The 24,175-nt window shown below is 35.0% G+C and overlaps 1 protein-coding gene across 1 annotated transcript; it reads left to right on the top strand.

The window, feature by feature from the left end:
• Positions 1–10,148: 10,148 nt before the first annotated feature.
• LOC126885954 (uncharacterized) lies at positions 10,149–15,122 on the top strand. The gene is made up of 2 exons (XM_050652777.1): positions 10,149–10,574; positions 11,136–15,122. The coding sequence occupies exon 2, from the start codon at positions 13,626–13,628 to the stop codon at positions 15,021–15,023; it is 1,398 nt and encodes a 465-aa protein (XP_050508734.1). The 5' UTR covers positions 10,149–10,574; positions 11,136–13,625; the 3' UTR covers positions 15,024–15,122.
• The last annotated feature ends 9,053 nt before the right edge of the window (positions 15,123–24,175 follow it).

The following is a 24,175-nucleotide window of genomic DNA, read 5'->3' as shown; positions in this document are numbered from 1 at the left end:
GATTGCACTCACTTCAGTTCAGAGGTCGTAAACCCTGTACCTAATAAAAATTCAGAATATTTTCATGGATCAAGATAAAATTGACATTTTGATATAACATAGGATAAAGACTTCCCCAAAAAAAATAATAATAATAAATAAACAAATATCAACCTATTTAAAACAAAAAACACAGTTGAGAGTGTTTAGAGATTTCTAAAACATTCGTCCTCAATCGGAAGACAATTTGTTTATAACTAAAAAAAAAAGAGACGTATAAAGCAACATCTACCCAGGCGTTGAGTAGATGGATATAACATTTTTTTAAATTAAAAATATAGACACTAATATTTTTAAAGTGTATAGTGTCAGACATGCATCTACCTCAGCGGGAGTTAGAACTGGATTATAGAAGATATTAGAGAGACGGCGAGATGGACAAAAAATTCTCAAGTATTCAATATTTTTTATAATAAACCTCTAGCAAAAGATTACGAACTCTTTGCAAAACCGTATTGACTGGTGAGTCCATGTAATTGTATGTAATTGTAATTATATTACATGTGTAGGTTACTAATATTAGTAAGAACATTAATTTTCTTATTATGTTTATTTGTACCTGGTTGAAGGTACACATCTCATATAATTAAAATATAAACATGAATCTTAATTAATAATTGCTCTAATATGTTAGTTAGGTATACATATGTATATATTTTGTGTAAAGTTTCTAAAAAAAAAAATTGCTAAGTACTATTCATTTTTGGATTGCAATGTACTTTTGTTTATTTATCGCACAATATTGTTTAATCTTTCAACAGCCTACCATAAGTACAAATGTTCGAAATGTTATGTGAAGGACAATTAATTGATTGGTTGACTTACCTGTTAAGGAGGGACAATCATAATTGTCCTATCTTACATTTCGAACATTTGTACGCTCCCCCCCTTTTGATTCTTTTGAACCCACCCATGTCTGGTGCGATAAAAATAAAATAAAAAAAAAACAGTGATGCGCGGACGTCACTTGTCAAGAAGCTTAATAATCTTCTTTTTCTTCTTCTGCTTCTTTAAACTGTGATCAGCGGCCCGAAAAGACCACTACCATAAGTACAAATGTTCCAAATATAAGATAGGAAAATTATGATTGTCCCTCCTTAACAGGTAAGTCAACCAATCAATTAATTAGTCAGAAATTCCATGCCTATTTTCACTATTTACTACTAACAAGCTAATTTTTCGCGAGTAGCTTCATTTTGACGAGACGCCCAACTTTTTTCCTTACAACAATTTCCGTATGTCGTGGTAGATAACAAAGGTAGCAGGGATAGTCCAGTCGGGTTAGACGAATAACAGGCCTAACCTTGCATGCCGAGCTGCCCCAAATTTTATTTTTCTAATCTTTGGAGAGGGTCAATGGTAGTGTAAATTTAAATCTTGACTTAATTCCGCCGTTGCGTTAGCCGTCATTTTGATTTTAAACGGTAAACGTTTTGCTCAATATCTCCGCCATTCTCAACTTCTCGACAAAAAGTATAAGAACGAAAATTGTTGAAAATGTGATTTTCTATATTTATTTCTTTCATTACAATGGTTTTCTAGCGGTCGATATTTTCAGAGGTATATGGGGGAAAATAATAACTGTCATTAAGGAAGAAATTATAGAAAATCACATTTGCATCCAAAGTCAAGTATGATAACTGAAGGTATTACAGGAATTATTGAGCTTGAAAAACCGATTTTTTCTTTAGGAAATAAATTTAATCATACGTAGGAAACCTATAACTTAAAAATTCGAAACTTTCCAGATATGAGTTATACACTGTTAGACGCGTCTAGAGTCCTCCTATACAAACGCTCAGTTATTGGCGCAATTCATAGGTTGAAATTTTGAGTAATTGTCTAAAGTTTAGGTTTTCACTTTTTCGGCTATATTGAGCCGTGTATCGACTTATCCTGACCGCTTAAGCACCATTTGAAAACTTAACTCAAGGTGATTGATTCGGTGTATTTGCGGTTTTACTGTCTCTCCTTAATGGGCTAACAATTGGTACTAACACAAACAAAAATGGGCTTCAGGAACGGCTTTGGTACGAGGGAAGCGCTCTTTGGTGTGGGCGTACTATTTCAGCGGTGTTTGGATATAAATCAGGATGTATACGCCTGCTTTATAGACTTTGAGAAGGCCTTCGATAGAGTCCGACACGACCGACTGAGACAAATTCTAATCGAAAAGAACATTGATGAAAAAATATTAGAATAATAACTAATTTGTATTGGAATCAAACAGCACAAGTCAAGGTCGATCATGAAATGACTGAGGAGATCAAAATATGTAGAGGAGTAAGACAGGGGTGTATTCTGTCTCCTCTTTTGTTTAATTTTTATAGCGAAGTCATATTTAAAGAAGCTCTGTCGGAGGTTAGTTGTGGTGTAATGATCAACGGAAATACAATCAATAATGTGAGATACTCTGACGACACAGTGATATTAGCAGACAATCTTGCAGATCTGCAACGACTGATGGAACGCATTAACCACTAATGCAACAGCTGCGGACTTACATTAAAACTCAGAAAAACTAAATGGATGGTACTAACAAAAGATCCACACGCCAGGAATGATTTGGTTGTTAATAACACCGTTATAGAAAGGGTATCCTCCTATAAATACCTTGGAGCTTGCCTGGATCATACAGGTGAAATAGCTAGATCAGCATTTAACAAGATGAAAATATTTCTCTGTAGTCGTGACATAAATCTTGATCTGAGAGTGCGTATGCTGCGGTGTTATATCTTCTCCCCTTTATTATATTGAGTTGAGTCATGAACCGTGAAGATGGGCATTAAAAACATTGAAGCTTTTGAGATGTGGTGCTACCGTAGAATGCTACGTGTATCTTGGGTGGACCACGTGACGATTGCCGAAATTTTAGGTCGGATCGAAAAAGGATGTGAAGTTGTACTTACTGTTAAAAGAAGAAAGCTTGAATACTTTGGCCATGTTGTGAGAGGTGACAAATACTAGCTGCTGAGACTGATCATCCAGGGTAAAAACAGGGGTAAGAGAAATATCGGTAGGCGCAGAATATCTTGGTTAAGAAATCTGAGGGAATGGTTCGGCTGCAGTTCCATCGACCTATTTAGGGCGGCCGCCAGTAAAATAAGAATAGCTGTGATGATTTCCAACCTCCGATAGGAGACGGAATTTAAGAAAAATGTCTCTCCTTAAACCTAAGATATATACCCCCAAGAAATATGCCGTTTTGTACTTACCCAGTCCTATAGCTGGCTTATGGGTGGACAAAAGTCACAAACTATTCTGGTTCAGAATCGGCCCTGAGCCCCTCTTGAAACACAGAAAAAAAATCAGATATGTGTAACTTTTCCACACACATACACACATACATATCGACAAACATTTTCAGGTAATGATCAGTACTATCAGAAGACGCAAAGTTCGGACTTAAATTTTTAAAGTTTAAAATGGGATTTGGCCCAATTTTCGATTCGGTCAGATATAGAAAATCGAAAATTTCGTGTGTATAGTGTCGCATGTAGAGGAGTTGTGCGCCACTGGCGAGAACTGCTATTCCCTGGGATATTTCGACCTATTTGACACTTTGTTTTTATTAATATTAGACCATAATCAAAATAAGAAAATATCTTAAGCCAGTATTTAAGATAATATAAACTCGTTACCAAATTCTTCCATTTGTCTGATTATTTCACTAAAATCCACATAAATCTGCACATTTTTAAGAAAGTAATCAGCTTCTTCGTTACTAAAGATTACAGTAGCCGTATAGTTTTATTACACTAGTTTATTTAAAAAAAAATATCCATTACAACTTTTTAGTTTAACATATAACATCTACAACTAGCACCTCAGAAAACTGAGGTGGTAGTTCTCAAAGGGAGCCGAGACAAATCATCTCTTCGCTTTATAGTGGAAGGAGTGGAGGTTGTACCGATTAAATCGGTTAAGTACCTCGGAGTCTGGCTGTCGGAAGGACTGAGATTCAGAGTACATGTCCAAAAAACGGTGGAGAAGGCGAACCGAAGTCTGGAGGTATTGGTACGGCTAATGCCGAACATTGGAGGACCAGGTAGTACCAAAAGAAGGATTTTAAATGAAGTTTTCCAGTCGGTGCTGACATACGCTGCTCCCGTATGGTGTAGTGTGCTGAATACAGCGAAGTACACCAAGCTGTTAGAGACTTCGCAAAGGCGAATGCTCCTCAGGGTATCTAGTGCCTAGAGGACGGCCTCAAACGAGGCTCTTTATGTTATTGGAGCGGTGATACCGATCGTCTTATTGTTTAAAGAGCGAGCGAGAGTGTATGCGAGGAGGATGGATGGAAATATAGATGAGGAAGATCGAGAGAGAACGATAGACGAGTGGCAGAGAGAATGGGAGAGTGATAGCCGAAAGGTAAGGTGGACGAAGGAGCTTATTCCCGATCTGAGGCCGTGGTGGGAATGTAAGTTCAGGAAACTGGACTTCTTCCTGACGCAGTTTCTAACCGGGCATGGTAGCTTTGGCACCTACACAAATAGGATAGGTAAATCTTCTTCGGCGAACTGTGCTGTTTGTGGGGTGCCGGACTCTCCCGCCCACCTCTTTAACTGTCAGAGGTGGGTAAATGAGAGGGGAGACTTCAAGAGATGGATGGGTTTCAGGCTGGATGAAAGAAATGTAGTAAATGCGATGTTAAGAGGAGAGAGAGAATGGAGAGAGGTGCACTGTCTGATCTCGGGGGTGATGAAGAAGAAGGAACAGGAGGACAGAAGAGGAAATTAAACCAAGGACGGTGTATGGATTTTGGTTTCTTTTACCACTACTTTGGAGCGGTGGTTAAGGTTTTAGCCGGAATACGGTTAATCCGGCACTACCCTGGTGTCTTCTGGCCTAGTGTCATACTCGGCCAGAGGACGCCAGTGTGTCTTGCTCCGTGACATTAGATGTCAAAAAAAGATTTTTTTTCCACCGCTGCCTGCCAGATTTCAATGGACACCTTATTAGGCTCTTAATGGAATCTGGTAAAAGGGCAATTAAAAAAAAAGAAACATTTAACATATTGTTAAATATGCTCCTTGGTAATTAAAAGTTACAAGTTGTCTTCGATGTTTACAACATGTTTAAATAAATATAAAACAGAAGCTAAATGATACAGAAAAATATATCATCATCATCAATCAGCCCTGAGTTTTTGATTGTTGAACATAGACCTCGTCCAGATATTTCCATCTTCTTCTGTTCTGTGCCTCTACTATCCAATTGGTCACAATTTTTTAAGTTCGTCGGTCCATCGAGTTGGGGCCTTCCTTGGCTTCTATTGTCTGCCCGTGGTCTCCACTGAAGCAATTTTTTGTTCATCTGTCGTCTTTCATTATTGAAACATGTCCCACCCATCTCCATTTTTGCCTTGTAATACATTCGATAATCTTCCACTCCGGCTTATCTACAAACTTTCCCGTTTTATACTCTATTATTTCTTAAACTTATTCCAAGCATTAATTTCTCCAAGTCTCCATCTTTCGTTGTGCCTTTCTTAAGTGTTCCACGGACTTTTCTGGGAGAGGTTTTTAATGACAATAACGAATTCCAAAATTGTATCAAAATTGTTATTAAAAAACCTTTTGAGAAAGGACTTTCTTTATAATTTATAAACATTTATATTAACATAGAAACCAAGATAACAATTTCTTTTCAAAATCACATTCCCATTTTTTACTAACATTAAGGGCTCCGAAATTGATTCAATTTCCATAATGATGATGTTAAAACTAAAGCCTGAAAGAATCGACTGCGATCCTAAATTCTTATAGAGTCACAGAAGTTACAAATATACAAAGTTAAATATACAATTACAAATATTGCTCTTCAATGTGCTGGTCTTATTTTCTTGACTACTGAATTTTTTTTAATATACTCTGTATCTCTGTATCTGTACAGTAGGGAGGGTGAGTCAAGTCCCACAGCATTTAGGCCACAATTAACTCATTGTTCATCCTCTCAGGGGGTTGTTGTCTTTAGTTCATTATCCATCCTGCCATTTCCAGGAAGGCAGAAAAATCACCAGGTGACATCTCCCCACCCGTTTTGAGCTGCCCCCCCCCCCCACTTGCAAAAATGAAAAAATAAATAGCGCTGATTTATGAGCTATTTATGAGCTCTCATATTCCGCAAATTAAAAATTTTGAGCTCATTCCACTGAGCAGGAAGGGGGGAGGGCTGAGTCAGCCCCCCACTACTTAAAAATAGGGATATTGAATAGATCTTTGCTGCAGAATTATGAGCTATTTATGAGCTCTCGAAGTGATATATTTAGATCACTAAATTGCAATTTCGTTTGTATTGTCAGTCAATGGAGATAAAAATAAACTATTACCTTCAAATTCGGTGAACCTTCATGGAATTTTACGAAAATTTTTGAGTGATTAGAGGATACCTCAAGAAATAAAGATGACAGAGTGCCACCTTACACTTTTAGCCTGAGGGTGGATACCACACCTTCTCGGGGCGAAAATTATTTTATTAAAAATAACTTAATTAAAAAATAACAAAATTGATAGAAGGACAAATTATAAGCAAAATTTGTTATATAAAGTTATTAAAGGTAATCAATACTGTTTGAGTTATTAAAGATCAAAAAGAAAAAAAAAGCGGTTTTATAAGTTATCATTACCAAAATTGAAGCTTTGAAAAACCGTTTATTATTAATTAAAAGTGAGTTATAGGTAACTGAATGTATTTTTTTCGGCGAGTACTCAAATCTTATTATTCAAGCTTAATTAGCGGGAAAACGATGCTATTTGTAAAATATAAATATTTAATATACGATTGTCAAAGTACTCAGCAATACTTAACAAGTGAGCTACTGACGAAGTTGATATCATCAAATTTAACCAAGTTACAATGAAAATAAGACGACCCTTTAGAATTTTTTAGGAAATAGTGAAAAACAAAACACACGCCATTTCCAAAAAAATTAAAAATTTTCAGTAATCCCTATAAGATTTTCTTTACTTTAGTATAAGTAATGACCTTAGACATTTTGACCGATTTAGATTGCATATTTTTAAAAAATATGCATTTATTTACCGATTTTAAAAAAATCAAGATTTTTCAACTTTTCGTAAATTATTTTCTTTTGATAATAACTCCAACAATACTAGATATTTGTAAAAAATGATAGAGAACGAAATTTGAGTTTTTTATTAGCCAAGATTTTAGTTGTCTTTTTATTTCTGTATGGATCAAAATAATTAAGATAGAAAAGTTTAAGGCCGGTTTCACCAAAAACAAATAAAGCAATGAATAGTTATTTCTCAAATAAAATTTAGTAGATGTTTATATTTTTATTTTGTTTCAATATAATTTCGATAATTTCAGGTTAAAGTGACTACATTACTTTCTTATAAATATTTACAGCGAGATTAACTTGCCAATTTATTCGAAAATTATATATTTATTTAATAAATAAAATAGGTCTTATTAGACGTAACTAAAATAAAGAAATGTCATTTTATTGGTTGAATAATTTTAATAATAGAATAAACTACTATCGTTTTTTGTCGTTGGTAAAACCAGCCATCAGCCTAAATTTTACTGCGAGAACAATATAACCGGAGCCCTTTAACCCAATATCCTAAAAAAATAATGTATTTGAAAGATAAAATGTAACTCAGTTTTACAGTTCCTCAAAGTTCCTTTTAATTATCAATCGTAAAAATTAACGGAGTTATTCCAAAAAAAAACAATAACATTTTTTTGGAAAAATCAACTTCTTCTGGAGCTCAGTTAATAGGTATTTCTAAGTACTTTGACAAGTATTTAGTAAGTATAATATGTTATAAAATGCATCGTTTTCCCGTTATTTAGGCTTGGATTTAAGTATTCGCAGAACAAAAAATATACATTTAATTACCTATAACTTACTTTAATTTAATATTAAAAGGTTTTGTCAAGTAAGTAATTTATTATATTTTTTATTAGCTTCAATTTTGGTAATAAAAACGTTTTGTAAAAACTTACAGTTTTCCAGTGATTTATGAAAAATCGCTTTAAAGCATGCATTATTTGACGAAAAATTAAACTCTTTGATCTTTAATTGCTCAAAAAATATTGATTTATTTTAATAACTTTATATAACAAATTTTGCTTATAATTTATCCTTCTATCGATTTTTGAAGTTAATTTTCATAAAATAATTTTTACCCCCGAGAAGGGGTGGTATCCACCCTCAGGGTAAAAGCGCAAGGTAACACCATGTCACGTTTATTTCTTGAGGGGTATCCTCTAACCACTCACCAGTTTTCGTAAAAATCGATGAAGATTCACCGGAATTGAAGGTAATAATTTATTTTTAAAAGATGAAGTTTTTCAATCTTAAAAGCAACATTAATAATATTGAAAATATTAAAAATATTACTAAAAGATTTTTAAATTGAAAAACTTATTGGTACATTTACCTGGTGACACCTCCAAGACTTCTAAAATTTTGCAAGCCAAATGGATGCTGCAGTGAAGACAAAGGGAAGGAATTCTACACTATGCAATTCACATCCCCCGTCTGCAGCTTGGTAAAGTTCCAACGGAAAATGCACCTAGTTAGTCTACTGAGTAATACGAATATAAAATAAAAATGTATACCATTTTTATTATTCAGTTGCAATGCAAAGGCAAAACAATCTTACTTTTCAATTAGAATACGGAGTGCAATCCAGCTCTCTGAGAGCAATAAGAGAGCAATGAGAGCTCTCTGCAATAAGCCTTTGGACTGTCTCTAAATCGTTATCACTAAATTTTTACAAACTTCTTCGCCTTAGCTGATCTTCATTTTGGGCTTCCCAGCCATTATAATACACCATTCGACTCAAAACAGCCCAAAACTCTCCTATAGGCTTCGCCTGAGGCACATTTGGAGGGTTGTCGCGCTTGCGAACAAAATTTATATTTTGAGCAGTTAACCAATCTGTCGTTCTCTTGGCGTAATGGCATGACGCTAGGTCGTGCCAAAATATGATTTCATCTTTGGGATGATGATTATTTATAAATTGAACAAGCTTTTCAACACACCTGTCAACGTAAATGTTAGCATTGAGAGCTTCACCGTGAGCACGCCCAACAAAGGGCTGTGAAACACCAGCTTCTGAGATGGCACACCATACCAAAATTTGATCGGCAAATTTCACTTTTCCCTTAAACCTAACTTCGTCCGATACATCTTGTACATTGCGTGTATAAAATCCGTCGTTGCCCTTCATTTCGGAATTGGATAAAGTAAAATACTTTTCATCGTCCATAATGAGAATTTTATCAGAAAAATGAATACGTCTCAATGCACGGCAACATCTAGGAATTTTTTCTAACTTGGCTGGTGTGTACTTAGGAGCTTTTTTTCTTTTATATAGTTTTAAATTATTTCTATAAATTGTTCTACTTACAGTCATTCGTAAGGTATAATATCTTCGGCCAACATTTCGTAAAGACTTTTCTAATTGGTTCTTCGTACTCTGAATTAATCTCTGTTTCCGAGCAGGAGTTAAAACTCTTGGTCTTCCACTTTTGGGCAAACTAAGGAATGGTATACCATTTTCGCACTCTTTAATAATTATCTGGTAAATCGTTGAAGCCCAAATATTTTGAGCGCTAAAAATTCTGACAATATCCCGTTTTGGTACATGTCCAACTAAACTATAAATACTTTGACGAATATTAAGTTTGTACGACATCTTAACGAACCGTATTTGTCAAAACTGACATTGTTTATATCGTTTAAGTTGTTTACTACCTTTGGTTTCCAATGGCAACTTAATCCAATGCTTCCTATCAATAATACTTTTAAATCTAAAATTTTCCGAAAACTTTAGGAACATAAGTTATGTCTCAAGGGGTGATGCCAATGAGCAACTCCATTGCAGCAGTTGGTGTTGTTTTCATGGCACCTGTTATATTTAGGCAATCCATCCTCTGAATATGGTTTAGTTTGTTGATCGCTGTTACCTGTAGCACTTTTAGTACCCAAGAAATAGCTCCCTGAGTTAGCACTGGCTTAATGACAGTAGTGTAGATCCAGGCGATCACCCTGGGCGAAAGGCCCCAAGTGCGTCCGACGGGTTATGTTAACTTCCTTTCAAGGGTAATACCAAGGTATTGTGACGTTCCGCCCCTTATAGAATCGATTATTGATGGGAAGATATTATTTAACTATCCAAAATATTATTTAATTATTTTCAGAATTATTTTCTTTCAATGTTTATTCAAATAGAACTTAAACCCATCTCAGAATTTTTAAATGCTTGATGACGTCACATTTAAAACGTGGCAACATTGGTTTCCCCACTTTGACAGCCAATGCTTAGTAGAGGGGTACGAAGGATTCAGCTGTGAACGTGAGCCTTGGATTGCCATTGTTTCTCGAGTGTTCGGTCTGAATCGTAGTGTGCGGGGTCATTAGACTCAATTATTCACCTCTAATTCTCAGTTCCAAATTGATTAAATATTACAATAAAAGTATAGTGAAGTTATCCAGCAGCAGTGGATTTGAAGAATTTTAGAGCATACTATATCCAATGAGTTCTACCCCGGTAAATACACATTTTATTAAGTATTTTATTCAGCCATTTTGGAAGTCCTTGACATTTGCTAACTAAGTTTCACATAGTCTATTTTCATGGTTTTTATGTTTTATTTTCATGGATCAAACTCATCTAGAGATAATTCAATATTCGTTGTTAATTTGTGCTTCCAGTTGGAAAATAGAGCTAATTTAAACTCCATTTTTTATATTCCTTTCAAGTCTACAGAACTCCTATCTTTTGAACGATGATCAAATAAGTATCCATCGCTTAGTCTTACTATATTTCATCCTTGTATAATATATCTATATACCGGTGTATATATTATAATAAAATATTCTTTCACAGTAATTATATTTTGTATTTCAATTGGAAATTACTTGTGTTATTTGACCAAGGTCATCTGATAGCAACCTGATAAAAGGTCAAGCTGTCTAGTCATTCAAGTTTTTGGACTTAATGACCTATTTCTTCTTATTCCCATAGGAATAAAAACACCTCCTCGTATCTCTTGCTTCTTTTTTTTGACATTGGTAGATTGGTAGTAACACCACACTGTGTTTTTTTTAGCACCTACCATGAAATCTTAAAGCCACCCTACAACAACACCAAGGCCAGACCACACAGAGAGAAACAATCAATAGGCGACCAGCCTGGATTATTTCCACATTTTCTTTTTTTGAGTACCTCCAGCTGCTTTCCAACAGTTTTGAGTACCTTCAGCTGCTTTCTACCAGTCTTCCTCTCCTGTACCTCCAGCAGGACAGCTGCTAGCGAGAGTTAGCACCCTTGGGTGCTCATTACATCAACTTCAAGATTAGGAAAGAGTGGTTTGTTTGGGAACATTTACTGTGCTCTTATTAAAGACAGACTGGTTTTGTGATATTTAGTACATTTTTTTTTATAGTTCAATTGCACACACATTTTTCCTGCTTTATATTTTTTATAGGTTTTTTTTTCTTTACAACATAATATTTAATTGATAGCGTTCCCCAACACTCTGCAATCTATAAAGGTATAAATTTCTGAGCTCAGATATTTTCCCTGATAATAGTAGTCGGTACTCTTATCTTGATTATTTTTAGGCTGTGTTCCACTTTTGTATAATTATTTAAACTCATTCCATTATTTTAGTATATGTTTAATTAAATTTTTAAAAATTAACTTCACATATTAGTCAAAATTGTAATTATTAACTTTATTTAACTCGAACTTATTAACTTTACTTAACTTTAACTTATTAACTTTATTTAACTTTAACTTTAATTTATTAAATTCATATGAACTTCTGGATTCTAATCCCTCAGATTAGTTTTTGGTTTCACTTGTTATTATTACTATTATAAACCACGAGTTAGGAAAAGGATCTGTGTATCCACTCGTAGGTTTATTTATTCAATAAGGCTTGTGCCTGTCCCACTCACAGTGAGGTATTTATATGTTATATATAGTATCAGGTAGTATTTAATTAAGGTGTACGTATTATAAACGTACAATTATTATTTGGTGAGGGTTCTACTAACCTAGTTGTAAGTTGTACTTCCTGTATTAGAGGTACCCGTAGTCAGTTTTTCTAACCTTATAAAGAGTATTCTTAGATCATAGTTGTATGATGATTTTGTAATTGACTTTCACTAGTATCACTTTTTCCTGTCATGTTAGAGTTACACACTAGTTACTTGTCCTAACTCAGAGATTGTTAAAAAGATCTAGTAGTTACATTCAATAAATATACATTTATTGTGATTTTTTTTTTCTTATTACTCCTTTATTTTTAGTAGTATATTTTATAATTTAATAATCTTTAATAACTTTTCACATACTTGTACTACAAATTTAACATACTCTATAGCAGCGTAGAATACCTGGAAGAGCGTTAACCTAGTTATCCTTCTTCTGGCGCCCAAAAATTCATTCTATTTTCAGTATATTATTATATTTACTCTATCTATTTTCTGAACATTATCTTCATATCTTCTTTTCGAGCCATCATTGTCACTTCCTTTAATCTATTGTCTGGCCAAAAATAGCCGTGCAAATTGGCCGAATCCTTCCTTGAGTGTCAAGTGGCCCTTCTCATACATATTTAGCTAGCCATTCAAGTTATATCTATCTATTAATGATTTCTCATCTCTAGTCCTGTATCAATTCGATATTCTTTGTCTTGGCATCCTTCCATACAAATACTACTACAAAGTTGTATTTTAGTTACTCCAGCTTCTTCAACGGAGAAGCCACACATTTTTGTCCTTTGGCTACATTAAGTAGATCTTCTTCTTTTTACTACTTCTGTTGGAGTTTACCACTCCCTTTTCATTCACTCCAACAGAAAATCATCAGCTAGTTGTTACATCGGCTTTCCAACGTGGTGGCTTTATTTTTGGTCTGAGACAGTATTCATTTAGGTCAATTCTTCTCTTTTATCTGAAATCTCTTTGTTATTTCCGTTTGGTATCCTATACACATATTGTTACTTATTTATTTTATTTTTAATTTCTGATACATATCAGGTATTCTTAAACGCTGTTTTGATTTTTGTTTATATTTTGGGACCTCATTATAGTATATGTTTGTGCAGCTTACATTCTGGGTTAGATTTTGAATTTTTATTGGGAACTTATATTTAATATTGCTATTAATAATATAATTCATATAACAATTTTATTTCTTCAGTCAATAGTGGTATAGTTGGAGGTACAACTAAGTGTTGATTATTATTATTATTATTATAGATATATATTTTTTCTAGAGTGGTGGTAAGTTACATATAAATAAAAAAATTTACTTCCAGTATTTAGGTAGTAGGTTTACTTGAGTATACAATATTTATTGGATTATTTATCCATTTATTTGATCTTATATATTTATTTGATCTTATTTATTAGATTATATACTGCATTATATATATATTTTTTTTTTTGCTGGCTATTTTGATTTTGTTGGTGTGTTGCTGATATTTTCTCGGTTTATATTATATATATTTTGCGTGCAAACTTTCATATTTTCATATTTTTCATATTTCTGTTCTTTGGACTATTTGTCAATAACTTTGCTCTCATCATGTGTGCTTTTAAAGCAGAACATCTTCTGGTGGATGAATTGGATTATGAATTAAAGATTCGGGACATAATGCCAGAGGAGTCGACAACTGTCGATAAAAAACGCAATCTTTTGAGAGGTGCTTTGAAACAAGAAGCTGGCAATAGAAGTTTTCTCCAAATTTCAGCTGTATCCCTTCCTTTTGAGGAACAACAAAAAGGAATCACTGAAACATTGGACAGCTTGTCTAAAAAAATCGAAAAGTTTAGGGGAACTGTAAAGGATACAGAGTATGCGCGATTAACATCTCGTCTAGGCCATATTTCTGCCCGTGTACACTTGCTACACTGTCCTTCTGAAGAACAGGAACCGTTCAAGAGGTCTGTTTCTCTTAAAATATTAACACTAGAGGGTGAACTTGATTCTAGAGTTAACCCCATTGCTACCTCTACTCCTAATGCTTCAGTCAATGTACCTAGCTTTACGTACTCCAAACCTGTTCAAGTACACAAATGGGGTATTTCATTTTCAGGTGAAAAACAGCACACTGATGTGATGTCATTTTTGGAAAGGGTTGAATGTCTTCGAATATCTAGAGGTGTTTCTGAAGAGGATTTGTTTGCTGCTTCTGCTGAGTTGTTCACCGGGACCGCTTTTACATGGTTTATGAATAACAGGGGTAATTTTTCTTGTTGGTCTGATCTGATTAAAAAGTTGAAGTCAGATTTTCTTCCGTATTCATTCCAGGATGATTTATTAGATCAAATTAAGAATCATAAGCAGAAACCTGGGGAATCTGTTACTATGTTTATTAATACTATATTAGGTATGTGTAGTCGTTTAGACACTCCTTTGTCAGATTTAGCTAAAATTAAAATCATCCTTAAATGTCTATTGCCCTTTTATCATCAACAATTAGCTCTTATGGACATTCAGAACATTGATGACCTTACTATAAAATGCAAACGTTTGGAGGAAACGTTATCCTGGTCTTCTCAACCTCCATCCACATCTCGATCCTCTTCTAACTCTTCTTCTCAGCCAACTTCCTTTAGGCAACGTTCTTGGCTAAATAAGGGTCATGAACATAATGTTTCGGTTGTTAGTTCTCTTGTCTGCTGGAATTGTGATCAGCCTGGTCACCCATTTTACAATTGTGGGATTCCTCAAAATCGTATTTTCTGCCATGGTTGTGGCCGAGAGAACACCCTTAAAAGAAACTGTTCTAAGTGTTCGGGAAACGACACGTCGGAGGTCCGTCCCCTGAACGTTTCTCCGTCCAACATCCAATCAGGGAATCAAACCCCATCGTCAAACGAAACTGCTGGACCAAGCACATCCAGCAACCCAAACCCATCTTCACGAAAAGGGAAAGGGGTGTCGTTCAAGAAAGCAGCACACACCACAAAACAAAATTAAACCAGAAATTTATTTCTATAGATAATACGTTAGATTCGCTTGATTCAAATGATCACAGATGGTCATTTACAAACGCTTCTTTGATTGGTAGTGTTCAACGTAACAATAATAATTGTGATAGTAATGTGGTTCCATTATTTATATTAGATTCTAGTTTTGTTAATGATGATGATACGTCTGGGTTAGTTCCATATAACGGTTGTAGACAACCAAATACTTTAGATCTAGATATTAATTCGTTATTAGTTAGGAAACAAAATGATAATAGGCCATATCTTCCTATTCAAATTTTAGGACAATCGTGTTTAGCTTTGTTAGATAGTGGCTCTAATATTTCATTGATAGGGGCACATTCGTTAAATTTATTGAAAAATTCTAGTATTCCCATTATGCCCATTTCATCTTTGCAAGTATCTACTGCAGATGGTACAGTTCAGTCCATTACGGGCAAACTCCAAATTAAAATCACAGTGGCAGATTTATGTAGGGAAATTACATTTTATGTTATTCCTTCCGTGCAGAATTCTATAATTTTAGGTATGGACTTTTTCAATGCTTTCAATAGTACCTTAAGTTGTTCTGATTTTTCTTTTTCCATATCTGAATTTAATTTATCTACCCTTAGTGCTATTCACGATTTTGCTAGTTTATCAAGCTCTGAACAAAGGCAATTAGAGAGTATGATCTCTAAATTTACTACTCTTTCTTCAAAAGACAAACTAGGTCGTACGTCGTTAATCTCTCACACTATCGAAGTGGGAAATCCCACTCCTTTCAGATTATATCAGTACCCCATACCTCAAGCCTGGCAGGCAGATTTAGAAAAGGAAGTAGATTCGATGCTTGCTTTAAATATCATAGAACCTTCAACATCGTCCTACTGTTCTCCGCTCTGGTTAACGAAGAAGAAGGATGGATCCTTCAGGATCTGCTTTGACGGTCGAAAACTAAACAGTATCACAACTAACAGGGATGCTTATCCTATCCCCAGAATAGATGTGATTTTGAGCAAACTTCAGAATGCCAAATACATCTCTTCTATTGATTTGTCTAAGGCCTTCCTACAGATCCCACTGAGTGAAGAGAGCAAGAAGTATACTGCTTTTGCTGTCAGTGGTAAAGGATTATTCCAGTTTGTCACCATGCCTTTCGGTCTTGTTTCTGCTCCTCAGACAATGTGTCGTCTGATGGATTTAGTCATTGGTCCACCGTTAGAGCCCTATGTTTTCTATTATTTAGACGATATTTTGGTTGTCACTCCTGATTTTTCCCTTCATATGGAAATTTTAGATAAGTTATTTTTACGTCTTAAGGAAGCTAATCTAACGGTCAATCTGGATAAATGTCAGTTTTGTCGCCCTAGTCTTAAGTTCTTGGGTTATGTTGTGGATAACCAGGGGCTGAGGACTGATCCTGAGAAAATAGTTGCTATCAAAAATTTTCCTATACCAAAGACCACCACCCAAGTCCGTAGGATATTGGGAATGTGTGGCTATTATCGGCGATTTGTACCGTCCTACTCTACTTTGTTGTCACCTCTTACTGATCTTTTGAAGAACAGGAAAAAGGGACAGACCATTACTTGGACTCCTGAGGCTGACGAAGCTTTTAGGCGCGTTAAAGATGCTTTAACGAGCGCTCCGGTTATGATGTCACCTAATTTTGATGAGCATTTTTATCTAATGACAGATTGCTCTAATACAGCTTCTGGAGGCGTATTATTTCAGTTGAAAGATGGCTCCGAACACCCCATAGCGTACACTAGTAAGAAGTTGAACAAGGCCCAGAAAAACTATTCAACTACGGAGAAAGAACTCTTAGCTATCATCCATGGGTTAGAAGCTTTTCGTTATTATCTGGAAGGTCGTAATTTCACTATAATTACTGATCATAGTTCCTTAGTATGGCTTCATAGTATGAAAAACCCTTCACAGAGGCTTTCTCGATGGATATGCAAACTGGCTGCCTATTCATATAAGATTGTCCATAGAAAGGCAAACGGGGTAGTGGTCGCAGATGCTCTTTCACGTGTCCATGATATTAATGTCCTAGATCTGTCCTCTTTAAGTCCTGATATGTGGTATCAGAATATGATTGATAGGGTCACTCAAGACCCACAAAAATATCCTGATTTTAAGGTAGAGAATAATATTCTGTACAAACACATCTTAAGTCCGATAGAGTCCTTATCCAATATGTCGGAGTGGAAAATAGTTGTACCTACGCCAAATAGGGAAAATATTCTGCATATGTTTCATGATGAAGTTACGGCGGGTCATTTTGGTTTTTATAAGACTTATCACCGTATTGCCGAATTATATTATTGGCCTGGTATGCGGAAGTCTATAAAAAGGTACATTTCTAAATGCATGGTTTGTGCTACTTGTAAACCAAGTAACCTACCACAGGCTGGACTTATGGGTTCCTTCAGGAACATAAATTTTCCTTGGCAGATGATCTCAATGGATCTCATTGGACCTTATCCTCGGAGTTACAAGGGTAATACCTATTGCCTGGTAGTTGTGGATTATTTCCCTAAATTTCCTTTAGTTTGTCCCCTTCGCCAGGCCACAACTCCAGCAATTTTAAAATATTTGGAGGAACAAGTCTTTTTGGTGTATGGTGTTCCTCAAATTGTGTCATGTGACAACGGTCCTCAGTTTGTATCGAAGGCCTTTAAAGATCTTCTAGCTAAATATAAGGTTCAAAAGACCTTTTATAATGCTGCCTACCATCCACAAGCAAATCATACTGAGAGAGTAAATCGCAGTATTGTCACAGCTCTAAGGTCCTATACTTACCCTGATCACAGAGCTTGGGATCAATATATTCATTCCATAGCTCAAGCCATAAGGACTTCTGTCCATGAAGTTACCCAGTGCTCTCCAGCATATTTGAATTTTGGTAGGAATGTGGCTTTATCAGGTGATTATTTTGGTGTAATTTCAGACAATTCCGAAAATCTTCCTCAAATATCTGAGAAACTTCATCGCTTAGATGATCTCCAGACGTTACCTCATATTTTCGCAGACATTAGGAAGAAGTTAAAAACTTCTTACCTAAGGAACCAGCAGCACTATAATTTGAGGAAACGAGATCTGCGATTCTTTGTTGGTGATCGAGTCTTAAAGCGCAATTTTGTCAAATCCAATAAGGGTGATGCCATTTCTGCAAAGTTTTGCCAGAAATATGTCCCATGTACTGTCTCAAGGGTAATATCTCCTTTGATTTATGAATTAAAGGACAATTCGACTAATAAGCGAATTGGTCAATTTCATGTAAAGGATTTACTGCCTGACAACACCATGGACGATGTGGATTCTTCAACTTCATCGGAAGAAGATTAGCTTAACAGGGTTGTTTAAGCTAATATCTTCCTGTGTTTGCCTTTAATTAGTTTTATTATGGTATAGTATTTTAGTTTAAATTGTTAATCACCAGATAATGCCTGACCATAGCAATTTTTATCCTTCGGCATGGCTTGATGATTTCTCACGTATTAGTTATTAGGTACCGAATTCTTGTGTAATACCGCTTGTATGAGTTTATTATTATTTTTTTTGTATTATAGATTGCATTTGAGTCATTATCGACAAATATTCTCAAATACTAATCCAGCCAGTAGTATTACCAAGTTAATAACCTCCACTTGTACTCTTAGTTTTGTACTCAACCTCTCAGAATAAAAGGGCTGTTGATTATTATATATTAAGATATTTGGATGTGTGGGCTCATACAAGTATTCTTGCTTAATATAGATGGAACTATGTTACACTACCATATCTTAGATTATGTGTTATATCTTGGATATTTGATTACATACCTATTATTTTTTTCTTATTGTTTTTATATCATGTCATTGGATTTGCCATATTGGAAAGAAGTTGTGGTTGTTAATTTGTTATTGGGTTACTTTATTGATATTTGTCACAGGTACCTTAAATACTTTATATTAATTCGGATTCTTACTTCCTCCACAGGATGATTCTGGAATGAATTTGGAATTTTGATTTATAAATGAATTCTTGAGTCCTTCATATTTCTTCTTATGAACTAGTCTGTTAATGCTCAAAGTTGGTGAATACGTGGGTTCGAAGTTCAGCAACTGATCACTGCTATCCGATTTCGTAATCCATGTCTTTCTTGTCAGAGTAGGCAGATGTTTATCCATGATAATATTTCTGGTTGGGAAATGGTGTACAACACTTCCTAACCATTCTTGTGCAATTGTTCCAAATATTCCAGGCACATTTTCACACGATAATAGGGAAGTCTAGTTTGCTTATTTTATGTCTCTTAGTTCATAGTATATTGATGCTTGACTTTCCATAGACGTAGAGTCGTAATGTTAGTGATTAACCCACTGGGACAAATTATTGATTTTCTTTTTAGTAGATTCCCTCTTCTTTCCTTAGGCATTAATTGTTGCTTAGATTCAGGAATATCTCCTGGATAATCCTATGTATGTTCACATGAATATACAGTCTTATGAAAGATTGGGAGCTCGTTCCCGTCATATTTTGTATTTACCATGGAGTCATAGAACTTATAAGTTCATCCTTTATTTTTACTATTTAGTTTCGATAGGCTCATATTACCGGATGAGGGTAGATCTAGAGCTAATTTAGTTAGTTATTTAGTATTAGTGAGAATTGGTCCATAAATCTTCCTGATCGTTCTTCTTTGGATATGCTCCTATAAATCTGGTGTCCATTGCTAGTCCGATTTTGGATTAAGTGTCCGATTCTTCACTTATTTTGTTTATTTGGTTGTATAGGTTCGTATTACCGGATGTGGGTGTACGTAGACCTAATTTATTTATATGATTTAGTATGGATGTGAATTGGTCCATAAATCTTCCTGGTCGTTCTTCATTGGATATGCTTTTGTGAATCTGTTGTCCATTGATAGTCTGACTTTGGATTGAGTGTCTGATTCCACATTTATTTTGGTTAATGTGTTTGCATTCCTTTGGTATGTTCACTATTTATATTAGTTGGTATTGGTGAAAATTATTCTATAAATATTCCTAGTTGTTCTTCTCTGGATATGCTATTACGAATCTGGTGTCCATTGCTAGTCCAATTTAGGATTGAGTGTTTGATTCTTCACTTATTATAGTTATTGATTTCATTGGTGACTTTAGTATATGTACTTGCGTTATGGTATGAATTGGCTCTCACCTTTGCCTGGTTGTTCGTCCTTGGATATACTCCTTATAAATCTGATGTCCATGGATAGTTCAACTTTGGATTTACTGCCAATTCGACACTTATTTGTCATTATAAATTATGTCTCATCTTTAGCACTTTTACTAGGACTTCGGGTCATATTTTGCAATTTCCGTTATTTGCTGCAGTGACCATCCTACTTTCCCTTGATTATTAGTGGTGATTATTTGTAATCTTGCGAATCAACGGGGAATGATACACTAAGCACTATTACTCTAGTTTAATATTTTGGAAAAAAAAAAAAAAAAAATTTTTTTTAAATAAAATTTTTTTTTCTGGTGGTTGAAAGGGAATGTGACGTTCCGCCCCTTATAGAATCGATTATTGATGGGAAGATATTATTTAACTATCCAAAATATTATTTAATTATTTTCAGAATTATTTTCTTTCAATGTTTATTCAAATAGAACTTAAACCCATCTCAGAATTTTTAAATGCTTGATGACGTCACATTTAAAACGTGGCAACATTGGTTTCCCCACTTTGACAGCCAATGCTTAGTAGAGGGGTACGAAGGATTCAGCTGTGAACGTGAGCCTTGGATTGCCATTGTTTCTCGAGTGTTCGGTCTGAATCGTAGTGTGCGGGGTCATTAGACTCAATTATTCACCTCTAATTCTCAGTTCCAAATTGATTAAATATTACAATAAAAGTATAGTGAAGTTATCCAGCAGCAGTGGATTTGAAGAATTTTAGAGCATACTATATCCAATGAGTTCTACCCCGGTAAATACACATTTTATTAAGTATTTTATTCAGCCATTTTGGAAGTCCTTGACATTTGCTAACTAAGTTTCACATAGTCTATTTTCATGGTTTTTATGTTTTATTTTCATGGATCAAACTCATCTAGAGATAATTCAATATTCGTTGTTAATTTGTGCTTCCAGTTGGAAAATAGAGCTAATTTAAACTCCATTTTTTATATTCCTTTCAAGTCTACAGAACTCCTATCTTTTGAACGATGATCAAATAAGTATCCATCGCTTAGTCTTACTATATTTCATCCTTGTATAATATATCTATATACCGGTGTATATATTATAATAAAATATTCTTTCACAGTAATTATATTTTGTATTTCAATTGGAAATTACTTGTGTTATTTGACCAAGGTCATCTGATAGCAACCTGATAAAAGGTCAAGCTGTCTAGTCATTCAAGTTTTTGGACTTAATGACCTATTTCTTCTTATTCCCATAGGAATAAAAACACCTCCTCGTATCTCTTGCTTCTTTTTTTTGACATTGGTAGATTGGTAGTAACACCACACTGTGTTTTTTTTAGCACCTACCATGAAATCTTAAAGCCACCCTACAACAACACCAAGGCCAGACCACACAGAGAGAAACAATCAATAGGCGACCAGCCTGGATTATTTCCACATTTTCTTTTTTTGAGTACCTCCAGCTGCTTTCCAACAGTTTTGAGTACCTTCAGCTGCTTTCTACCAGTCTTCCTCTCCTGTACCTCCAGCAGGACAGCTGCTAGCGAGAGTTAGCACCCTTGGGTGCTCATTACATCAACTTCAAGATTAGGAAAGAGTGGTTTGTTTGGGAACATTTACTGTGCTCTTATTAAAGACAGACTGGTTTTGTGATATTTAGTACATTTTTTTTTATAGTTCAATTGCACACACATTTTTCCTGCTTTATATTTTTTATAGGTTTTTTTTTCTTTACAACATAATATTTAATTGATAGCGTTCCCCAACACTCTGCAATCTATAAAGGTATAAATTTCTGAGCTCAGATATTTTCCCTGATAATAGTAGTCGGTACTCTTATCTTGATTATTTTTAGGCTGTGTTCCACTTTTGTATAATTATTTAAACTCATTCCATTATTTTAGTATATGTTTAATTAAATTTTTAAAAATTAACTTCACATATTAGTCAAAATTGTAATTATTAACTTTATTTAACTCGAACTTATTAACTTTACTTAACTTTAACTTATTAACTTTATTTAACTTTAACTTTAATTTATTAAATTCATATGAACTTCTGGATTCTAATCCCTCAGATTAGTTTTTGGTTTCACTTGTTATTATTACTATTATAAACCACGAGTTAGGAAAAGGATCTGTGTATCCACTCGTAGGTTTATTTATTCAATAAGGCTTGTGCCTGTCCCACTCACAGTGAGGTATTTATATGTTATATATAGTATCAGGTAGTATTTAATTAAGGTGTACGTATTATAAACGTACAATTATTATTTGGTGAGGGTTCTACTAACCTAGTTGTAAGTTGTACTTCCTGTATTAGAGGTACCCGTAGTCAGTTTTTCTAACCTTATAAAGAGTATTCTTAGATCATAGTTGTATGATGATTTTGTAATTGACTTTCACTAGTATCACTTTTTCCTGTCATGTTAGAGTTACACACTAGTTACTTGTCCTAACTCAGAGATTGTTAAAAAGATCTAGTAGTTACATTCAATAAATATACATTTATTGTGATTTTTTTTTTCTTATTACTCCTTTATTTTTAGTAGTATATTTTATAATTTAATAATCTTTAATAACTTTTCACATACTTGTACTACAAATTTAACATACTCTATAGCAGCGTAGAATACCTGGAAGAGCGTTAACCTAGTTATCCTTCTTCTGGCGCCCAAAAATTCATTCTATTTTCAGTATATTATTATATTTACTCTATCTATTTTCTGAACATTATCTTCATATCTTCTTTTCGAGCCATCATTGTCACTTCCTTTAATCTATTGTCTGGCCAAAAATAGCCGTGCAAATTGGCCGAATCCTTCCTTGAGTGTCAAGTGGCCCTTCTCATACATATTTAGCTAGCCATTCAAGTTATATCTATCTATTAATGATTTCTCATCTCTAGTCCTGTATCAATTCGATATTCTTTGTCTTGGCATCCTTCCATACAAATACTACTACAAAGTTGTATTTTAGTTACTCCAGCTTCTTCAACGGAGAAGCCACACATTTTTGTCCTTTGGCTACATTAAGTAGATCTTCTTCTTTTTACTACTTCTGTTGGAGTTTACCACTCCCTTTTCATTCACTCCAACAGAAAATCATCAGCTAGTTGTTACAGTATTTCACCTTGTGATGGGTAGCTTTTTCACGACGACAGACTCAGTAAAACGCAGGGTAAAAACAAAGTAACTATATTTCGGAGATTTTTATACAGTTCAAAAATAAATAAACAAAATAAAATATGATTAAATATTGCCTCGTTGTAGAGAAGGCCCCCTGGATAGACGTCTGCAAGAGAAAAAGAAAATTAATATTATCAAAGTGAAATATCCTTACACCTCACTACAGTGTAAGGCACAAACAGTCACGCAATCAAAATATTAATATTCATACGGGAGCCATACGATTCTGATCTGAAGCACGCTCACTCCACGGCTAACGTTTAGTTACGAGCTTCACTACGGTGTCTCGCTACTCAGGTCGGTCTGCCTGCTCAATTCGCTGGTTGGCCTTGGAGTCCAGAGCTGGTCGCTGCAAGACTGATTCTTCTCCGCCCGGTGGCCTTCTTAAATACGCTTTCTACCTGGACTGTTTCGAAGAAGTGAAAATGAGTGGGGTGCGTGTTGCGCGAACGGTGAAACGCCAACGGTTCCATCTGTCGACGTGGTACTCGATGCAGATCATTACACCCCCTTATCTATGGAAAAAAATAACATACCTTTTTTTGCGGCGTCTAGCAGTATGGTGCCATCTACCCTTCGCGGTATCTTAATAATGATCCTCCTTCCCTTGTTGCACGTAATTCGCTTTGGGATCTCTCTGGGACGATCTCTACCAGGTCGGATTATTGGAGTATATCCTGGCCATATCCTGGAGTGGATATGGCTTGGGTTTCGGGACCTGTTGGCGTATCTGGGGCCGCCGGGGATCCGAGGGCACTCCGCTTCCTTGGCGGGGATGGCGGCGCCG

This window comes from Diabrotica virgifera, chromosome 6, assembly GCF_917563875.1.
Source record: "Diabrotica virgifera virgifera chromosome 6, PGI_DIABVI_V3a".
NCBI lineage: Eukaryota > Metazoa > Arthropoda > Insecta > Coleoptera > Chrysomelidae > Diabrotica > Diabrotica virgifera.
This window is presented reverse-complemented; position numbering and strand designations above follow the sequence as displayed.

What these genes read in the sequence shown, in the direction of transcription:
- LOC126885954 (XM_050652777.1), top strand. Translation starts at nt 13,626, where the DNA reads ATGTGTGCTTTTAAAGCAGAACATCTTCTGGTGGATGAATTGGATTAT.